Source organism: Rousettus aegyptiacus, unplaced genomic scaffold, assembly GCF_014176215.1.
Source record: "Rousettus aegyptiacus isolate mRouAeg1 unplaced genomic scaffold, mRouAeg1.p scaffold_m13_p_11, whole genome shotgun sequence".
NCBI classification, from domain to species: Eukaryota; Metazoa; Chordata; class Mammalia; order Chiroptera; family Pteropodidae; genus Rousettus; species Rousettus aegyptiacus.
Window position 1 is genome coordinate 56,611,680 of NW_023416286.1, and position 19,237 is coordinate 56,630,916.

The following is a 19,237-nucleotide window of genomic DNA, read 5'->3' on the forward strand; positions in this document are numbered from 1 at the left end:
AATTCTTGGGTTGATAAAGGAAATGCTTGCTGAGTTTTGAATCTTAGCTTGGCTATTTCTCTGCTGCAGGACCTTGAGCCTGGAGGATGTGGGAGATTAAAGATGGCAGAGCAACAGAGAAAAGAGCTGATGGCAGGTGAAACCCTTATCAGGGAGTGACTCACCTGTACCATTGCAATGCAACTTGACAGACTTCTTGGAGTTCCTAAACTCATGAGAGCAGTCGGCTTACAAAGGGCTCCTCTGTAACCTCCCCCCGCCCCCAATTCTACACTGAAAAGCCAAAACTTCTAAACTGACCGTTTCCTTGAACTTGTGCCTTTGCCTCTCTAAGGGTAGTCCCCACCCCTGCCTTTGCTGGCTAGGCAGCCATGCCCTTGTGTGTGCCTATATGCAAGTAAATCCTGTGGAATTTACATCCTATTCCAGACTACTCAAACTAGAATCTGCATTTTTAACAAGATCTTCAGTTGATTCACATACACAGTACAGTTTGAGAATAACTGGAGCAAATCTTCAATAAACCATGGTTCTCAAACTTGAAAATGCATCAGAAGCACTTGTTAAAATGTACGTCACTGGGCTCTCCCACCAGTTGCTGATTTGGGTCTGGAGTGTGGCCTGAGAGTTTGCACTTCTAAATTCTCAGGTGCTGCTGATACTACTGGTCTGGGATCATGTTTGAAAATTACTACTTTAAACTATTTGTCTATGAGTTGTTGTAGTTGTTGTTATTTTGGCAGTTAAAAAACTGAAGACTTCATCCCACATAGCTTAATCTATTGAATCAGACTCTCTCAGCCTTATGTGGCAGTAAATGCTACTTAAGACTCAACTTGAAACCATCTTTAATTTTCCTTTACCAGAAAAATTATTTATTTATGCATGTGCCTCACTTTCCTTAGTTGACATGATCTCCCTCCCTCGGAAAACAAAACAAAACAAAACAAAACAAAACAAAATAAAAACAGAACCATTCTTCCCTTAGGAAAAAAGTAATATTATTGCTGCTGCTCTCTTAAAATGTATACTAGACAAGATTTATGTATTTTGATTTAATAATGAATTTCCCAAGACAAGAATTCTATGAAAATTATGGCTTATGAAGCTGATCTTTTAGGTTTCTTTTGGAATGGTACATCTGTTTATAAGAACAGCAGCATTATTGGAAATGTCTAAATAAAAACCAGATAGTAACAAGATTTCAACCAGTTCACCTACATGAGAAAGTGGAAGGAGCAGAAAATGATTAAGGGAGATTATTGTCTTTGAGGGAGAGGAGACAGAAGTGGCCCTCTATTTCTGTGCCATTTCTGTCCCCTGGGTCCGTCCCCAAAGAAGCATTTGTCTTTGAGGGAGAGGAGACAGAAGTGGCCCTCTATTTCTGTGCCATTTCTGTCCCCTGGGTCCGTCCCCAAAGAAGCATTCCTTAAGCCCAGAATTAAAAAGTCTCTTTATAAAAATTCTCCTTCAGTTTTGGTTTTTCCTCTAATTTCTGGGCTCAGTTTTAGTCGTGGGAGCCAGGGGAGAGTCAGTAAATCATTTCTTCCACTGTCTCCTACAACCACAGTTTTATTTTAAAAGGGAGAATTGGTACCATGCGGCAGTATCAACACTATATGATTAGCTGTATTCATTATAGTTATCAGCGCTGACTGTGGAGGCCTTACTGATGTGTTACGTGCCCTATGGGCTTATTTCTAAGCGTGTGTGTGTGTGTGTGCACGCGCACAGCTGATGTGGTGCGTCAAGGTAGGCCATGAGCACCCAGGTGAGACGTGTTAAAGGGCACGTGCCTGCGGCGGGGCGCCCCAGGTGTGCGCGCGGCCCGGGCACGGGGCGCACAGCTGCGTGGCCGCTGCGGGCTCGTATCGCGTCCCGCCCCCAGGGGGCGCCGCCGGGGGCGGCCGCGTCCGTGTCCGTCCGGCGGTTTCCGCTCGGCCGCCCGGCCCGCTCCCCCGACGGCTCCGTGCAGCGCGGCAGGTGAGGCGCTGGGCGCGGGTCCACCGAGCACTGGGAGCTGGCCGGGCCCCCGGCCCCGTCTGTTTCGCGCGCGCACCCCGGAGCCCCGGGCAGTCGGGCCGTCTCTGCCCGCGCGGAGCGTCGCGTCGCGTCGCGTCGGGGCTGAGTCCGCGGCCCGCTGGCCCGGGGAGCTGGGGGCGCGGGGCTGGCGCGCGGAGGCGGGAGGGCGGAGGGACGGAGCCCGGGCTGGGGCCGGGGCCGGGGCCGGGGCGGGGCGCCGGGGCCGGGGCGGGGCGCCGGGGCCGGGGCGGGGCGCCGGGGCCGGGGCGGGGCGCCGGGGCGGCGGAAGCAGCGGGGCGGGGCGCCGCGCCGTTAAACGCGTCCTCAGCATCTCCGCTGCGTGAGGTGGTCGTCGCTACGTGAAAGGGCGAGGGCAGGCGAGGGCAGCGGCCTTCAGGTGTAGCCGCTGCTTGTTCCTAATAAGGGAAAGAGGACTCTCCAGAAGGTAATTTTAAAAGGATTTCTCAGTTGAATGAGTCTTAACACTTTTCAGAATTGTTTTGAATTTTCAGAGATTCCTGTTTGTGAGGAGACCAGAAGCTACAAGAGAAATCTAAAGGCACCTTCTGCATTTACCTGTTTATGAGCTTAGTTTTCTTTGGAGCCGTTAGTGACACATCTGAGATTTTGGAGCCGTTTTACTGCCTTGATTACGAAATACAGTTATTACTGTTTCACTTTGTTGACCAAAGGTTAACACCACAATCGCACTGGAAACCCTAGATTGGTGCATGGTTTTGTTTTTTTTTAACACACCTTGATCCAAAACTTACTTTGTTAATATTGAATTGATAAAGAAAATTCCTGAGACTTGTAGCCATTTGTTTTTTTAAAGCTGATTGTTCCTTATGCTAAGTGTCCCAGGGAGAAATCATGTATGAAAAACTAAAAGGTGTCTCTAAGTTGGATTGACCCATGTAAAGTGTAGGTCTTAAACACACACACGTCCTTATGTACTTCTACGTATAATTGAAGACTGTTCTCCCTGGGCTCATTCAATTTATTGAAATGCTAATATGAAGAGCTCCTGCAGTTTGCCCTCATTTTCCCCAAATGCCTTGTTTTCCTGAATTGACTCCCTGAAGAAACTGGAAGCTCCTAAGCCGACTGCCTGGTGGACAGCATTTGTATTTCAAAAGCTGAGTTTGCAGAGTTAAATTTTCTAATTGGTGAATTTTTGACCTTGCTAATGAGGATTCTAACTACTAACACTGGTCCTAGAGAGGGTGACTATTCATGCTGGCCTTAAATCATAGGCAGCGGGAAGTAGACTAGAACAGAACTAGAAACTGGTATTGTTTAAGTTTTAAGATTATCTGCTCATTTTTTTTATCTAGTAAGAGCTCTTGAAAGTTCCAACCCGTGTCAGCTGTTCGAAGTGGAGTCATTGAAAGGCTTTGTACCCACAGTTAGCCAGGGCCTTTATGGGGGCATAAGGCACCCCTGCAGGCTGGCGTAGAAATGCAGGCAGCAGTGTTTGCAGAGGGGTAGGTCCCAAGGAAAGATGACAATAAGAGGACAAAATCAAGCAAGCTTAGTCTTCTCTAGAACACTCTTCAATTAGGGGTAATCTTTAGCTATTAGAGATTTTATTAAGAGCATAGGTTAAACATGACCAGCATCTTGCTTAACAGGAACTCAGTTGAAGGCCTCTTTCCGTGAAACACCTCAGGGCAAGAAAGCCTGATTTAGGTTGGACTTGAGAGGTGTATAGGCAGAGCTTACTCTGTAAGGTGCGTTATTATATCCCACTGGGTTTACAGAAAAGACCTGGTTACTACACTACTCTTGGGTTTGTATGGCATTCTAAGGTAACAGACATGGTAAATAGCTAAACGTTAAGAAGGGTAGAATGAATGCTAAAGAGGCTTTTGGAGTACAATGGTCAATTCTCACCGAAAGACTTGGGGAAGGTTACATTTTCAATGGACTTTGAGCAGAAAGTAGAATTTTTATAGGTAGAAGAGTGGAGTGGGGCATTCCTTGTGGCAGACACCAAGAACAAAGATAAGTTTAAAACGTAGTTGTGTTCAGAGATGAAAGCAAATAATATTCTGAGGCTGGAATTGATGTAAGGAGGGGTAGGCTGGGAGGCATTTCTGGAGACAAAGGTTGTCTGCACGAAACTATTTGATCAAAGTTCTGATTTTTTTTTTTTTAATTAAAGCAAACATAAAAATGGAGGAAACAGTATAATGAACTTTCATATATCCAAGTAGATTTAATAGTTGGTTAAAACAGTTTCTTTTTTGGGCCATATCTTTTTGTTGTTGATGTAGTTTAAATTCCAGATGACATAATATTTCACCCTTAGTACAGTAGGCACTACAAAAAGCATTTTCTTGTGTGACCATAATATCGTTGTCACCTAATCAAATTAACAGTAACTACTTAATGTTTTCTTAAACCCAGTCTACAGTCATATTTCCTTGATTGCCTCAGAAATATGCTTACTTTTGGTTTGTATGACTCGGAATCCAAACCTGGGCCAAACGTCTTTTCATCTACGATAGGGATTCGGCAAACTTTTTCTGAAAAGGGCCCAACCTTAACTCAGGCTTTGTGGCCCTTGTGGCCTCTGTTGCAACTACTCAACTGCCTTTACTGCAAAGGTGACCATAGACAGACGCTGTGTAAGTGAATTAGCATGAGTGTGTTCCAATAACATTTTGTTTTCAAAGTTTTTTGTTTTAAACTCCACTGGTGGGCTGGGCTTACCGGAGGGCCATAGTTTCTGAAACTGTTGTCTAAAGCAGTCCGCATGGGTTTGTTTAATGCCAGTGATGTACTGGTGCCATGTGGTTGTCTGTAGATCCCTCACATTCTGAATTTATTCAGCTTTTTGTACAGTATGGTTTAGCTTTCTCCTCCACTTATATTTTCTGTAAGCGGGAAGTTAGATCTTAAGGCTTAATTAGGTTCAGGTTCACCATTTTTGGCAAATGTGTGTCAGGTGTGCTATGAATTTTTTAAAACTTATTGGAGCGACATTGGTTAATAAAATTATATAGGTTTCAAGTGTACAGTTCTATAATACATCATCTGTATGTTGTATTGTGTGTTCAATACCCCAAAACAAAACTTCTGTCACCATATATTTGACCCCCCCTTTTTTAAATATAAATTTATGACTTCAAAAAGACTGGGGAGCCCTCATCCAGGAAGCTCATTTTTTCTAAAGTAATCTTTGCCTGATGGCTCAGAATAGTTTTTCCTTTCTCATCTTATTTTCCTTACTTAAGGAGAGGATACAACTGCTATTTCCCAAGGAGGTTAAGAACTTTGAACCCCTCTGCTAGGTCAGTGGGAACTTTCCTCACTTCAAGGCACCCTGTGGCCTCGCGGGCTGGTGGACCACATTTTCCTATTGAATAAAAAACCTTCCGTCTTGGGGCCCAAATGTAAGGCCTGAGATGCCTTCCAACAGGGGCTGGGTGATTTTGTTTTTAAGTCCCTTGTCACTTAAACACTCAACTTTCTTTACTCACCTTCCTCTTCATCTCACCCCCCGGCAGGAGTGAGAACGGGATACCTAGTCCATGGGCTTCTGGTCGTGCTGTGAGGTGGCAGTACTTGTCCTGGCGTCCTGTTCAGAAGGATTCTGAAGTCAGAGGCTTTTCAGATTCTCAGACTTACTACGGCGCTGGATTCCAGGGCTACACGGTTTTGAAGAAACATGCTTACAGGTAAGAATTGTTTTTTCCTCTGTTCTAGAATGTTTGTTAGTTCTGAATTCTAGAGCACCAGAGAAAGTATGCTGACAAGTATTGTCAGGCGGAAGTCTTGTCTTTTTGTCACTTAAGAACAGTAGGTGAAACTTCATCCCTGTACCCATTTAACATGCCATTGGTTTGTGGGCTTCTTCTTATTGATTTGTAAGACTTCTTTGTACACTGAGGATGCTAATCTTTTATCATATAGTATGTTACAACTATTTCCCCATTTTTTTTTTACTTTGTTTACACTAATGCTCTGCAGAAAATTTTAATTTTATATAGGGAAAAATATTGCTCTTTCACAATTTCCTTGCTTTGTGTTTTGTTTAGAAAGACCTGCCACTTCAGGATTATTATTTTTATTTTTATTTTTACTTTTTTAGGTGAGGCAACCCTTGGTTGACCTCACAGATTACAAGGACTTTGCCAGCTTAAAATCCCCATTTTTTAAATTTTTTTTTTATGCCTACAGCACCTGGTCTTCCTAGGTGGTCTCCCAGCCAAGTACTAACCAGGCCCGACCCTTCTTAGCTTTCAAGGTGAGATAGGATCAGGCTTGTTCAGGGTGGCATGGCCTTAGACAAAATTATTTTTTTTAAGTTTGTGTTAACGTAGACAAATAAACTAATAATAACTAAGAACATGTGATTCTGAAACAGAATAATATTGAAGGCAGAAATTCTACCAAGTAATATAATATTAAATTGATTAAATATTGGCATTAAGACAAGCCCTATGTTGATAAGTGCTGAAGTTGGAAATGAGGGTTGGCGGGATTGTTATATCATTATTTTTGTATGTGATCTACTTCTCATAAGTTTTCTTGAAAGAGAAGGAATAGTAGGTAGGGAAAACTATATTTTCCCCATTTGTTCCTATTCAGAACTTAATTGTCTCTGTGCTAAACAGTGGAGGTATTGTATTCATAAATGCACAAGGCCTTGGAACTTCTATTTCTCATTTAGGAGACATATTGCCAGGGTTAATGGGACCAGCTTCTGGATCAGACTGCCTGGCTTCAAATCCTGGCTCTGCCATTTACTAGCCAGTGGATTTTGAACTTTTTAATTTAAAAAACAGGCATAACAATCATGTCTACCTAATAAGGTTGTTGGGAAGATTGAGAAAACCCATGAAAAATGCTTTACACGGTACTTGGCATTTAGTACATGCTCAGTAAATGTAAACTTTAAACAAGAGAATCATTGCAGTCAAGCAAGGACTTAGGTGGAAAGGTGTAAGTGCTACGTGAATGTATGGAGTAAGGGTCACGACCTCACCTGGGCCTGATTAGGTAGGATCTGGAGATGTGAGGTATGGAAGATCACATCTTTTAATACAATGAATCAGCCCGCCCTTGATGAAGTGAGGGGGGTAAGGGGCAACAGCCAAAGGCACAGGCAAAGGCTACTGACTGAGAGAAGCATGTCTGATTTTGTATGTTTCCTAGTGTTGCCAGATCTCACTGGCTGAAATCAAGGCATCAGAGGGGCTGTGCCCCACCTGGAGGCCCTAGAGGAGAGTCTGTTTTCTGGTGTTTTCTGCCCGCATTTCTTGGCTCCTTGGCCTCATCCCTCCACCTGAAAGACACTGCATCCCTTTGACCCTTCCACCGTGGTCACAGATCCCTCTCTGCCCCAAGAGGAAAGCTGCTTTGCTTTTAAGGACTCAGTTAGACTGGGCCTATTTGGATAATCCAGAATAATTACTGCATCTCAGGGCCCTTAATCACATCTGAAAAACCTCTTATGTCAGGCAAGGTAATGTGTTCACAGGTTCTGGGGATTGGGATATGGACGTCTTTCAGCAGGGGCAGGGCGGTGGTCTATATATTAACTTTGCCTAGTAATGAAATAGCTGCTGCAGGATCAGGGCAGCTCTTCGGATGTTTGGGGGCATGCAGATGCATTGCTGCCAGGTGCTAATGATTCTCAGCCTCCTTCCACTGCTCCTCCATGATGAGGGAGTGACTCTGCTCTAGACTATGCTAGGCTCTTGGGACCCCTCCATCAGCACTGGTATGAGAGGCTTCTGAGTGACATTGGCTCCACATGTGAAGTGTCACCCATTCCTCAGAGCTTGACTGATGGGCTGTCACAAACCTTTGAGTCACTCTTATGCCTTCATCCTCCCCACAGGTCACACCCACCTCTGCACTCTGATGGGTTTTTTGCTACTGCAGTCATTGTACAAACTTTTAGTTTGTTCCATTATTTTTACCTGTGTAATTGTTTTTGCACTCTAACCTTAAACACTGTTGGACTATTTTAAACGAAATTCATGCTAAAACGTTTAGTATTTTCTCGTCTGTTAATGCTGATCACATGAGAACTGGGCCTTCCTCATTTCGATTCCTTAGTAGCACCTTCCACACAATAGGCAGCCAGTCAGAGCTCATTTCCAGTTTGTCGGGAGTGTTTTTATAGAACTCTGACATTTGAGTCGTGCCGGAAAAAATTTGAGTGAGGAAGACTAAATTAGCTATTTCTATATTATACTATACTTTTGTTCATTTGTTCAAAGTACAACTGCTTTTAAACTTTTTGAGCATTAATTAACCTCTTCCTGCTGTCATCTGTACTTAGGAGTATGCAGCAGATAAGTTAATGGAAATTATTAATATTTCTACATCTCATGATGGTTTTACTAATTTATGAGCATTAATGAGATTTGAAAAGCATTCTTTAAGCCATTATTTTTGAGAAGAATCACAACTGCTTACTTTGAATTAGTCTTTCGCCCATGATCTGGTTTTCTGTAAAGTTAGATGCAAATTATAAAAGCCTAATGAAAACCATTAGGGGAAATTAGCATATCATATAAATGAATAAAGAACTGTTAGATGGCATGCTTGGGAGTATTTATGAAAACCAAGTCATTGGTTTTTTTCTCAGCATTTTATTATAAACGTTTAGAGCCATACTGAAAAGTAGAGCACAGTGAACCCTCATGTACCAACACAGCATCAACAATCCATGCACCATCCTGGCTTTGCCATGCTGCTCCCATTCGACAGTCCTCTGTTTTTGAATTTTTATTTGGTGCTTCTAGAGAATTTTGAAGCAAATACCAGAAATCATACCATTCCACTCCTAAATATTTTAGTATGAATTTTTTTTAGTTTTTACATAACTACAGTTCTACCTAACAATGAACAAAATATCCTTACTATCATCTAATACTGTATTCACATTTCCCCAATTGTTGAAAAAAAGTCTTGTTTATTCATATCTGGATCAAAACAAAGCCCATTTTATTTGGTTTACATCTCTCTTAAATGTCTTTTAATAATAAGTGATGTATGCCAGGCATTAGCTTAATTCACAGTTCTTTTATTCTTACCTTTACCTTTTATTTTTACCTCATTTTAGAGTAGTTTATGCTCTCATTTTTTTAATTATTTGAACTTATATAAAGTAAAATTGATTTTTTTGTTGTGTAATTGTATGATTTTTAAAATTGATTGATTCATGTAACTATCATCACAATCCTGATGCAGATCAGTTCTACCACCAAAAAAACCCGGAAAACAAAACAAAACCACCTCTCCCTTGTTCTGTCCCCTTGTAGTCAAACCTTCACCCTACCCCTAATCTCTGACAGCTTTTCACCTGGTCACCATTTTTATAAGTTTTGCCTTTTCCAGACTGTCACATAAATTATATAGTGTGGAACTTTCAAGACTGGCTTCTTTTCGCTTAGTGTCTTTGAGATTCATCTATGTGTGTTTCCTTGCTGAATGATATACCACAATTTGTATATCTAGTCACTGTTGAAGGATGTTTGTATTCTTTATAGTTTTTGGTGCTTAAGAATAGAGCTGCTATAAACATTTGTATATAGATTTTATTTGATCAAAAGTATTCATCTTTCTAGGGCAGATGTCTAGGAGTGGGCTGGCTAGGTCATATGGTTAAGTGTCTCTCTAACTTTTAAAAAACTGCCAAACCGTTTTCCAGACTGGCTGTACCCCATCATTTGTATCTCTATCAGCAATGTATGAGAGTTCCAGTTGCTCCATATTTTTGTCAGTACTTGATAGTGTCAAGTTATTTTCATTTGAGCCACCCTAATAGGTAGGTCGTTTTTAACTTTAATGATCTGATTTCGGTTTTTTGAGAACTATAAAATTTGTTTTTAATAATTCTTGAATAAATTACTGAATTCATATACCTGTTATAAAAATAAATATTTGTTTTTCTGGTGATATTCTGTATTTAAATATGACAAATACTCTATTGGAAAAAAATTAAAACGAATATTATATAGATAGGAGACTCTTAAATCAGTTGACACATCATATTTGGAGAAAATTACAGAATAGTATCAGAATACATGATGCATTTTGCAGTAATTCATTTATTATATGCATCTTGTGCATGTCTCATTCCTGTTTTACCATTAGTTACCAATGGTGCCATAACTGCTTTTGCCATCAACACTTGTCATTTTAAAGGGACTGCTCCTATGTGTCTGAGGCAGTAGTAAAAGCTTGCATTCGAATACTTTTTTCCATATTAAAGCACACTGAGCTCAAAGAAGAAAACTATTTGAAATTTCTATTTGTGACATAAAGATCATGCACCTCTTTTTGGAAGATTTAGGAATCATGGTCATGGTCACTGTTGCTTGATGGTAGTGTGTTGAATCCTGGATTAACAACCAAAATGTCACTGCTAGTGTTGTCGTCCGCAAGGTCATTGCTAAGGGAGAACCTGTCTTTAAATTCAGATTTCACCCATTAGCTGCTATGCTTTAAGCTTAAAAACAGTGGAAATTACTGTGATCTAATTGGAAGAATGGTGTCCATATAAGTTTTACTTTGTGATTAGATCTCCTTTTATTTCTGAAAAGTTTCTGGGTGGTTAGACCTATTGACAGACTTTGTAACATAGGGGCATTAGAAAGAAAAACTGAGCTGACAAAGGAAGATTGAGGATGAATTGCCAGATGGGCTTGAAGTTGTGCTCTGAAGCCTCACAGGCCTGATACTGGGAAAATTTGGTTAAAAATGTAAAGAAATAGGATGGGTTTATGTGGTTAGGTCATTTTTGGTTTAAAACCAATATTAATTGACCCTGACATCAATTAGGATTGGAATAAATCAAAAATAGCGAAGGATTAGAAAGGATGTTACCTCCATTGGATCCAAGTGTTTGTTTTGTTTAGAAAGTTATTATGGTTGTTATTTAAACTTTATGCTTGTGAACGTTTTTAAAAAGTCTTATAAATGTGTATATATATTTTGGGAGGTTGGAGGTAGGGATACAAGAAATGTACTGGGGCCTTAAATCTGGGGCTTTAGAATATCAGACTAATACACCTGCTGCCCCCTGGTGGCAGCGTATTAAACAGTGCAGTTCAGAGGCGAGGAATTCTAAAGAGCTAAGTCCATTGTACAAATTGTACAGAAGAATTGTAGAGGGAGCCAGGAGATAGTTTTGTTTCTCCAACTTTTCTCATAATTACTATCTGTATGACCTTAGGCAAATCATTTCATTTGGTTAAAGTCCAGATTTCTCTTTCTTCAACTTTAAAGAATAATTTGTAAACTTTCTTCCAGCTTAAACATCGAATTCTCCAGTGGTAATAACAAATATTATATAGCAGAAGATGTCAAGTTCCACTTTTCCCTTTAGCAGCTGAATCCTAAAAAACCCCAGATTTTTATTCTAGAAAGCAAGCTCTAGAGTGATTCCTGAAGTTTGATATGGATTCAGCTCTGGGCAGCACACTGCACAGCTCTATCTGTAGCACGGTCCATAGTTGATCAGTATGATGACCCTGCATTATTAGGACAGCGTACAAGTTACATCATTAAAAAAAATAATTTTCTTATTTTTAATTATGGTTAAAAAAAAAAAAACAACCCACACCATAAAATTTACCATCTTAACCATTTTCTGTAGTATTAAGTATATTCACAATTGTTGTATAATGGATCTCCAAAACTATTTCATCTTGCAAAACTGAAACTCTTTACCCACTACTCAACAACTCCCATTTCTCTTCCCCCCCATCTCTTGGCAACCACCATTCTCCCTTCTGTCTCTATGAATTTGATTATTCTTGTTACCTCTTATCAGTGGAATCATACAGTGTTATGTCCCCAAGGCTTGCTCATGTCATAATATGTGACAATTTCCTTTTTAAGGCTGAGTATTGTATATAGATAGTACATTTTTTTGTCCATTCCTCTGTTGATGGACACTTAGGATGCTTCCACTTCTTAGTTATTGTGAATAATGCTGCAATGAACATAGGTGTACTATATCATGTTCAGTATGCAGTATTTACTAGTGCAAGGAGGGTTTATACAATTTTTTCTGTGCATAAAAGGTCTAACTTCATTATACACCATTCAGCCATGCTGGATGACTAGGATATGGCTTTTTGTATGCATGATTAAGCAAAAAAGGAACTAACATTTATTGAACACAAATTATATGCTAGGTACTTATATATCTGTGATACAGTCTATTGTTTAGTTCTTATAATAATTCTGTGATTTACTCTTCTCTCAGAAGGGGGACTAATACTTATTAAAGTCACTGCATGCCACACTTTTATATATTTATATAATCTTCATCAACCATTGATGTGGGCATTATCACCCTAAATTTACAGTTGGTAATTGAGGTTTGGAGAGTTGAAACACCTTGAACAAGGTCACACAACTAAAAGGTGGCAGTTTTACCTGACTATGAAGTAAAATACATCTAGTTCAAAAGTATGTGTTCTTCTACACCATGCCTTCTCCTTCCGGAACAACACTATATATCTGTGATCTGGAGGATATTGGAACAATATCAGAAAATTACACTGCTGTAATGATTTATAAATAGGGAAACTTCTATAACATCTTTCCATTAAATAATAGCCCTTTGGGTTTTCCTTGCAGAGAAATAGCATCAATTCAGATGAATTCATCTGAAAGATATCAAGGCTTGCATCCTGGGTGATTTTGCAAAATAAGTCTCTCTAGGACTTCCGAAAGAGTGGTTCTCAGGTGCCAACCAGCCGACCCGCCCCCTGCAACCCCATGTCTGAGGTTGTCTTCCACTGTTGTTATTTCTGCTTTTTCCTGCTCCCCTTCCTTTAGTTTGGCAGAGAGCTTTGACCATTTTCACTACTCTTTGCTTCACCCCTCTGAATGCTATAGCATTTTGTACTAGAGCTTTGGTCTGCTCCCAGCAAGCTCCTGGAGCGGCCCATTGCAACATTTTCTCCCATGTGGGATTTTTAGATTAACAAAAAAGTAGCGATATATCATTTGAGCAGCCATTTAAGCTTCTCTAAGAGAACCCGTGCACCTAGGAATATTTGCCTTGGGACTTCATAAATGTAGAGATGGGTAAAGGTCAAGAATGCTTCCAGAGATTCGTTTCAGGCCTTCAGTAACCCCAGAAACAGGATGTTGGCCAGTAAATATAAAAAGTGAGAGTCGCAGAAATTGTAGTTGCCACCAAATATCCATTCTTTCCTTTATCTGTAGTTACTGATTCCCAGTTTTATTCAGAGTGACCATGTGTCTCAAGTTATTGGTAAAAGAGAGGAAGCAGAAATGTGTGGAATTTCTGGGAAGTTTTGCAAGGGAAGGAACCTGCTTCACCTGGAAGTGTAGGGCTGGTGTTTCTCACCCTGCCTTTCATCGATCCTACTCCTTTGCATGCAGATATTATGGCTAGCGTTCTGCCATCTTCTCTAATGAGGAGACCTTGATGAAGGAAGCCTTATGCTAGCAGTGACACAGAAGAACCTGGTGTGCTCATTTGCACAAATGATAACACATTCTTCCCACTCTCTTACACATACATATGTGCGGTGTGCCTTTGTAACTCTCCTCTCATAAAGAGTCTGGTGTGAGGAGTCCTGGCCTGATTGGGGTAAGTAGGCCATTCTCCTGGAGGGTCATTCCTGATGTGGGGTGTCAGAGCCTAAGCAGGGAGAGGGCTTAGATGTAGGGGAGATGGTGGTGGCTGAGATTGGAAATTAGTTCCGTATGGAAGGATTGATCAAGTAATTAACTGTACTAAATATGTCAGGTTTCCCACTGTTTTGAGAAGGGAGTTACAAATACAGAAATGTAGAAAACTAGGATTAACCTTGTGTGGATTGAGTTAGGTGTATTGGTGTGAATTCATGGTTTTCTGTAAATATAAATGTGTGTGTGTATTTATGTACATGTGTATATGGATATACATCTGCAGTAAGTCCTTGCTTAATATCATCACAGTTTCTGTGACTTTAAGTGAAATGACATAATGAAACCAGTGTGGCCATAGGTTAATTAATATAAACAAGAGCCAAGTTCTTTTGGCATCTCACCAGCATTATAACGAAATGACATCAATCAAGGACCTGTTGTATATATTCTACTGAGAGAGCCTGTGGGGAGATAACACCCAAGAGTAATAAGCACACCTCATACCAGATTGGCGTCTAAATATTATTTTCTACTAAATGGAAACCAAGGCTCCCTGGAGAAATGGCTGGTTCCAGCCCTAGGATAGGGAAGGTCCAAGATGAGCCTGGAATATCTTGTGCCAGAAAGCGAGGAAGTGTACCCCAAGAATGATGCAGTCAGGTCAAAGGGACAGAGAAGCTCAATGGAAGTAGTCCATCATCCAAATTGAGGACAATTTGAGCATCCAAATAAATGATGGCATTGGATTATAACTCACCGAATAAAATAGAAACCATAATTCCATCCAGATACAAATAAATGAATAAGTGGCAAGGTCTGAATGTGAATAAGTTATTTACATAGCTTCAAAGTACTGCCTTAGGAAAAACTAGCTATAAAGTGGGGAAGATAACTTCACCCTGGAGCAAGCAGCCTGGATGTTCACCACCTTCATCAGGTGATCAGGGTAAAATCAGTAACAGGACCAATTGACATGTGCCATTTGATAGGAGACAGTGAGAACACAGCATCATTTCTGAAAGAGTCCTGCTAAAGATGCCTGTATCTAATGATAAGGCAATGTCAGAAAAAAATCAAGTTGAGGGACATTCAGCAAAATAAATGGCCTGAAATCTTTAAAGTCAAAGAAAGACTGAGGAATTATTCCAAATTGAAGAGACTAAAGGACATGACATCCCAGTGCACTGGGTCTTTTTGGTATAAAGAACATTATTAGGACAAGTGAAAAAACTTGAAAGGGGTCTGAGAGAAAGTAGTAAAAGTCTATATTGACACTCCGATGTTAGGGTTGTGATGATGTCCTGGCAGGAAGCAGACACGAACATGTGAGAGGAAGGGGCGTCAAGTTGGCAGCTCACAGACAGCCTACCCTCTGAGCGGACCTGCTGGACAGCAACCACAGCCCAGGCCCTACGGCTAAAAGTCGAACTCCACACATTGGTGCCTGGGCCATCTCAGTCAGTGGGAGGAGACAGGCCTCAACAGCTGTGAGGCAAGAGCAAATGGCTTTCACATTTCGAAAACAGTGGCAGGATTAGTTCTACCCACAAGGAGGATTACACAGGGGAGATGATGTTTGAAGTGACCTGGAAACCTTGAAGGATAAGGAGGATTTTGCCAGGGAGCATGTTGGGTCGTAAAGAGGATGGGGGCTTAAAGGCACTGGCAACCTTGTGAGCAAAGAGGACAGTAGATTACTCCCTCCACAGAACAGTGTCCAGCATGCCTTAGAGGTGGTGGGGCTGGGCGGTGATTGGTCTTTGTGAGCAGCATGAAGAAACTTAGACTTGACCCTTTTGATTTTGTTATCCACCATTGCATAACAAATTACCCCAACATTGGTGGCTACAAACAAACATCCCTTAGTTTCGACAGGTGAGAATCTGAGAGCTGCTTAGCTAAGTAGATCTGGCTCAAGGCCCTTCATGAGACTGCAGCGAGGGTTGGCCAGGACTTGGGTCGTCTCCAGGTTGACTTGGGGAGGCCCTGAGCTTACTCACGGGACAGCCGACAGGCCTGAATTCTTCCTGGCTAGCTGCTGAAACCTCAGTTCCTATCCACATGGGTGTCTCCTTAAAGAGGTCCACAACATGGCAGCTGACTTTCCTGAGAGCAAGGAATCTGAGGGAGAGTGCTGCAGAGCCCCGAGATGGAAGCCACAGTCTTTTTATAACCCAGTGTGGGAGGTAACATCACTTCCTCCATATTCTGTTGGTTCGAAGCAAGTCACTAAGCCCAGCCTTTGCACAAGGGGCAAGAATCACACAAGGACCTGAATGACGGGGGCAGGATCATCAGGCCATCTGAGAGGTTGTCCACCAGAGCCCCAGGAACGGGGAGGGGAATGGTCCTACATGCATCTTCTGGGGGTGGGTTGAGAGGCAGTGAAACCATTTGAGAGATGTCATTCAAGATAAGGAGGAAAGAAGCGAGAGGCCTCATCAATATGAAAATCTGCCTGGAAGTGGTCAGGGCAGGAGGAGGAAAGGCGAAGGGCACTAGGTGGTTTGAAAGCTTCCCAGGTTACATGTGTCCACCCAGCCACAGTGGACCTCATCTTCAGAATACTCTGTTGAGATGCTTACTGTTCAAAAAACACCACTGCTGCTTCCTCATTGTATATTGTTAAGCAATTTGCTTCGTGGGCCTTATACCAGCTTCTGCAGAGAGGTTTTTGCAGGGTCCCTTTGCTGCTGGAAAACAAGTAAGAGCTACTAGGTAGTTACCTCATTTTAAAACACCTTTTCCAGTTGTGAAATATTGGGGCTGTAAATTTTTCAGTTTTAGAAGTACTCTGGCTAGACTGTCAGGAGCTAAATGCACAAATGAAAGTTGTTCAGGTTGTTAGGCAGGCCGACCTGGACAAGCCTTTACAATTCTTATTAATCCCTCTTGCAAGTCAACACTGTGATCTTTAGTCATAATGTCTAAAGGATATTCTTTCTTCCTGAAATCTCCCCTTTTTTGAAGTCTAACCTGAACACAAATTACTTTAAAGAATGATGTTTTCACAGAGAGTTTGGATTTTTTAAATTGGCTGGCTGATGACATGCCTGAATCTAAACAAGAATAACTGAATTTTGGGAGTAGCCATACACTTGCACTAGGCACAGGGTCACTCGATTGGGGGAGAGGAGGCCATCACTTAAGGTGTGATCTGGGCCTCTAGGCACATCTCCCCATGAGGGCCGGCTGCCACCAAGGTGGGGCGCACACAGCATGGAGCATCCGTAGCCTGTACTGTGTTATGCTGGTGACACCAGGTGTTGAAAGTAAAAAATATAATTTATTTTACATCTTTAAAATGGTTATTCTTGTTGCTTAATAGTTATATTTAGGCTCACTTTGAATCATAAGAGAGCATAATGCTCTTAGAAAATTTGCATTCAGCAATATTGTTTAGAGTGCAGGCTCATAGTCACATAAAATAATGGAGAAATTTAAAAGGCTAATATGTATCAAACTTGGAAAGGGCCACTTTTTAGTTATCCTAAGATTTTTTTTTTTGTATTATCTTTACTTTTATGTGTTTTGTTTTTCTTTTCATATAACTTAGACACTCACAGCATTTTTTTAAAAGATACAGGTTTGTATACATGTTAAGTCCCTAATACTTGGAAAAGTCACTTTTCTGGTTAATGAACTTTCCATATAAATGAAGGTTAAGGAAAAATCTTTTCTAGAAAATCTTGTGAAAATGACTTAGTGTACTTTCCCAATTTTTATGGTACACAGAGCATAATAAATCCTCTTTAATTCACAAGTTAATAATTTTTCAGTACATTAGTATAAAACTGAACTGAAAGACTATTCACATTAGCCAAAATATGGAAATACCTGTCTGTGAACAGATGAGTGGATAAAGAAAATGTGTGTCCACATATATAATATACACATTATATACTTATGTGTAATACTTTTTCTATATAGAGAATTTCACAAGTGATGGCCATTGTATAGTATATATATCAGGATGGAATAATATATATAATACAATGGAAATATATATATAATATAATGGAAATATATATAATGGAAATATATATAATATAATGAAATATATATATGTAATACTATTCAGCCATAAAAATAAAGGAGATCCTGCCATTGAAACAACATGGATGAACCTGCAGGGCGTTTGCTAAGTGAAATGAGCCAGACACAGAAAGACAAGCACAGCAGGTCCTTGAATCATGTCCTTTTCTACAATGTCATTTTGCTATAAGTTAATGAGAAAAAAAATCAGCTCCCAGCCAGGGCCACTGTCTGTGTGGGGCCCCACGTTCTCCCCACGCCTGCGTGGGTTTTCTCCGGCGACGCTGGTTTCCTCCCACATCTCCGTCAGGGTGAGTGTGGCCTGTGATAGAAGGGCGTCCTGTCCGGTGCTAGTTCCTGCCTTGCACCTGAGCTGCCGGGAGAGGCGCTGGCCATCCTCTACCCCGAAGTGGAATAAGTGGGTTGGAAAAGAATTCTCTTACTTGTTTTATTAATTTTTCTTAAATGTACAGATAACTCACATTTGTTTCAGTGTTTAGTATTCGAAGTATTTTGGGTCTTCATTTATAAATTTGGTGATGTTTTTATTACCAGAAATATGCCATAGGAACTTGATTTAACTCTTGTTTATATCATTTAGCTTGTGGTAAGATTGGTTTCATTATATGTAAAGTCTCAGTTTCCAAGAACCTAGCGATGGTGTTAAGTGAGGACTTAATGTACTGTGTAATATCACTTATGTGTGGAATCTAAAAAAGTTGAACTCATAAAAGCAGAGGTAGAATGGTGATTGCCAAGAGGTAGGGGAAATGGAGGATGCTAGTCAAAGCCAACTTTTGTAACTTTCAGTTATAAAAGAAGTTTTGGGGATCTAACATACACATGCTGACTATAGTTAAAAATATTGAAGTCTTAAAATTTGCTAACAGAGTGTATCTTAAGTGTTCACACACAAAAAAGGTAACCGAGGTGATGGATGTGTTCATTTGATTGTGGTAATTACTTAACAGTATGTACATATATCACATCATCACATTGTATACCTTAGATATATGTAATTTATATTTGTCAATTATACCTCGGTAAAGCTGGCGGAGGGGTGCTGAAAGACTCTTTACTCATTGGGAAATCAATGGTTTCCCAAAAGTTTAATCACCAGAATCACTTAGCTTTTAAAAATGTTGTGTTCTATTATACAGGTTCCTGTCCCCTAAGTTAATCTCCCAGGTGGTGGTTGGGGTGGGGGGGGGCATTAAGGAATAGAAATGTTCAGACTTTTAGCCTCAAGAGCTCAGCTGAGTTTAAGTAGCCCCAGCTGCAGGATCTAGTCTACTCTGAGGCCCCAGCAGACAGCAGTGCTGCACCTGCTGGCCCCAGCTCCTCTCCATATGCGTCTTCCCCGCTGCAGGCTGTGCTCCAGGCTCCCCCTAGCGCACAGGTCCCCAGGGACTTCTTCATTTACCCCAGTTCCCTGCACCTTTCCACCTGGGTGCCCCAGCTCCCACCTGGAATGCTACCCCTTGTACCCTCCTCCCTCTTCTCTCCAAGATGACCGTTACCCTCCTTCAGGGTCAGT

At 41.0% G+C, this 19,237-nt stretch overlaps 1 protein-coding gene and 1 pseudogene across 2 annotated transcripts in view; one reads left to right on the forward strand and one right to left on the reverse strand.

The window, feature by feature from the left end:
* Positions 1–1,892: 1,892 nt before the first annotated feature.
* Positions 1,893–19,237, forward strand: part of GGACT (gamma-glutamylamine cyclotransferase) — a 44,226-nt gene continuing 26,881 nt past the window's right edge. Inside the window, exons 1-2 of one of the 2 annotated variants that reach the window (XM_036228826.1) lie at positions 1,893–1,983; positions 5,538–5,708. In XM_036228826.1, the coding sequence (XP_036084719.1) occupies positions 5,699–5,708 (10 nt within the window). In that variant the 5' untranslated portion in view covers positions 1,893–1,983; positions 5,538–5,698. Of the gene's footprint in view, positions 1,984–2,325; positions 2,468–5,537; positions 5,709–19,237 lie in introns of those variants that run through there. The other variant, XM_016123149.2, reaches the window with a different exon arrangement.
* Positions 6,202–6,320, reverse strand: LOC118609875 (annotated as a pseudogene).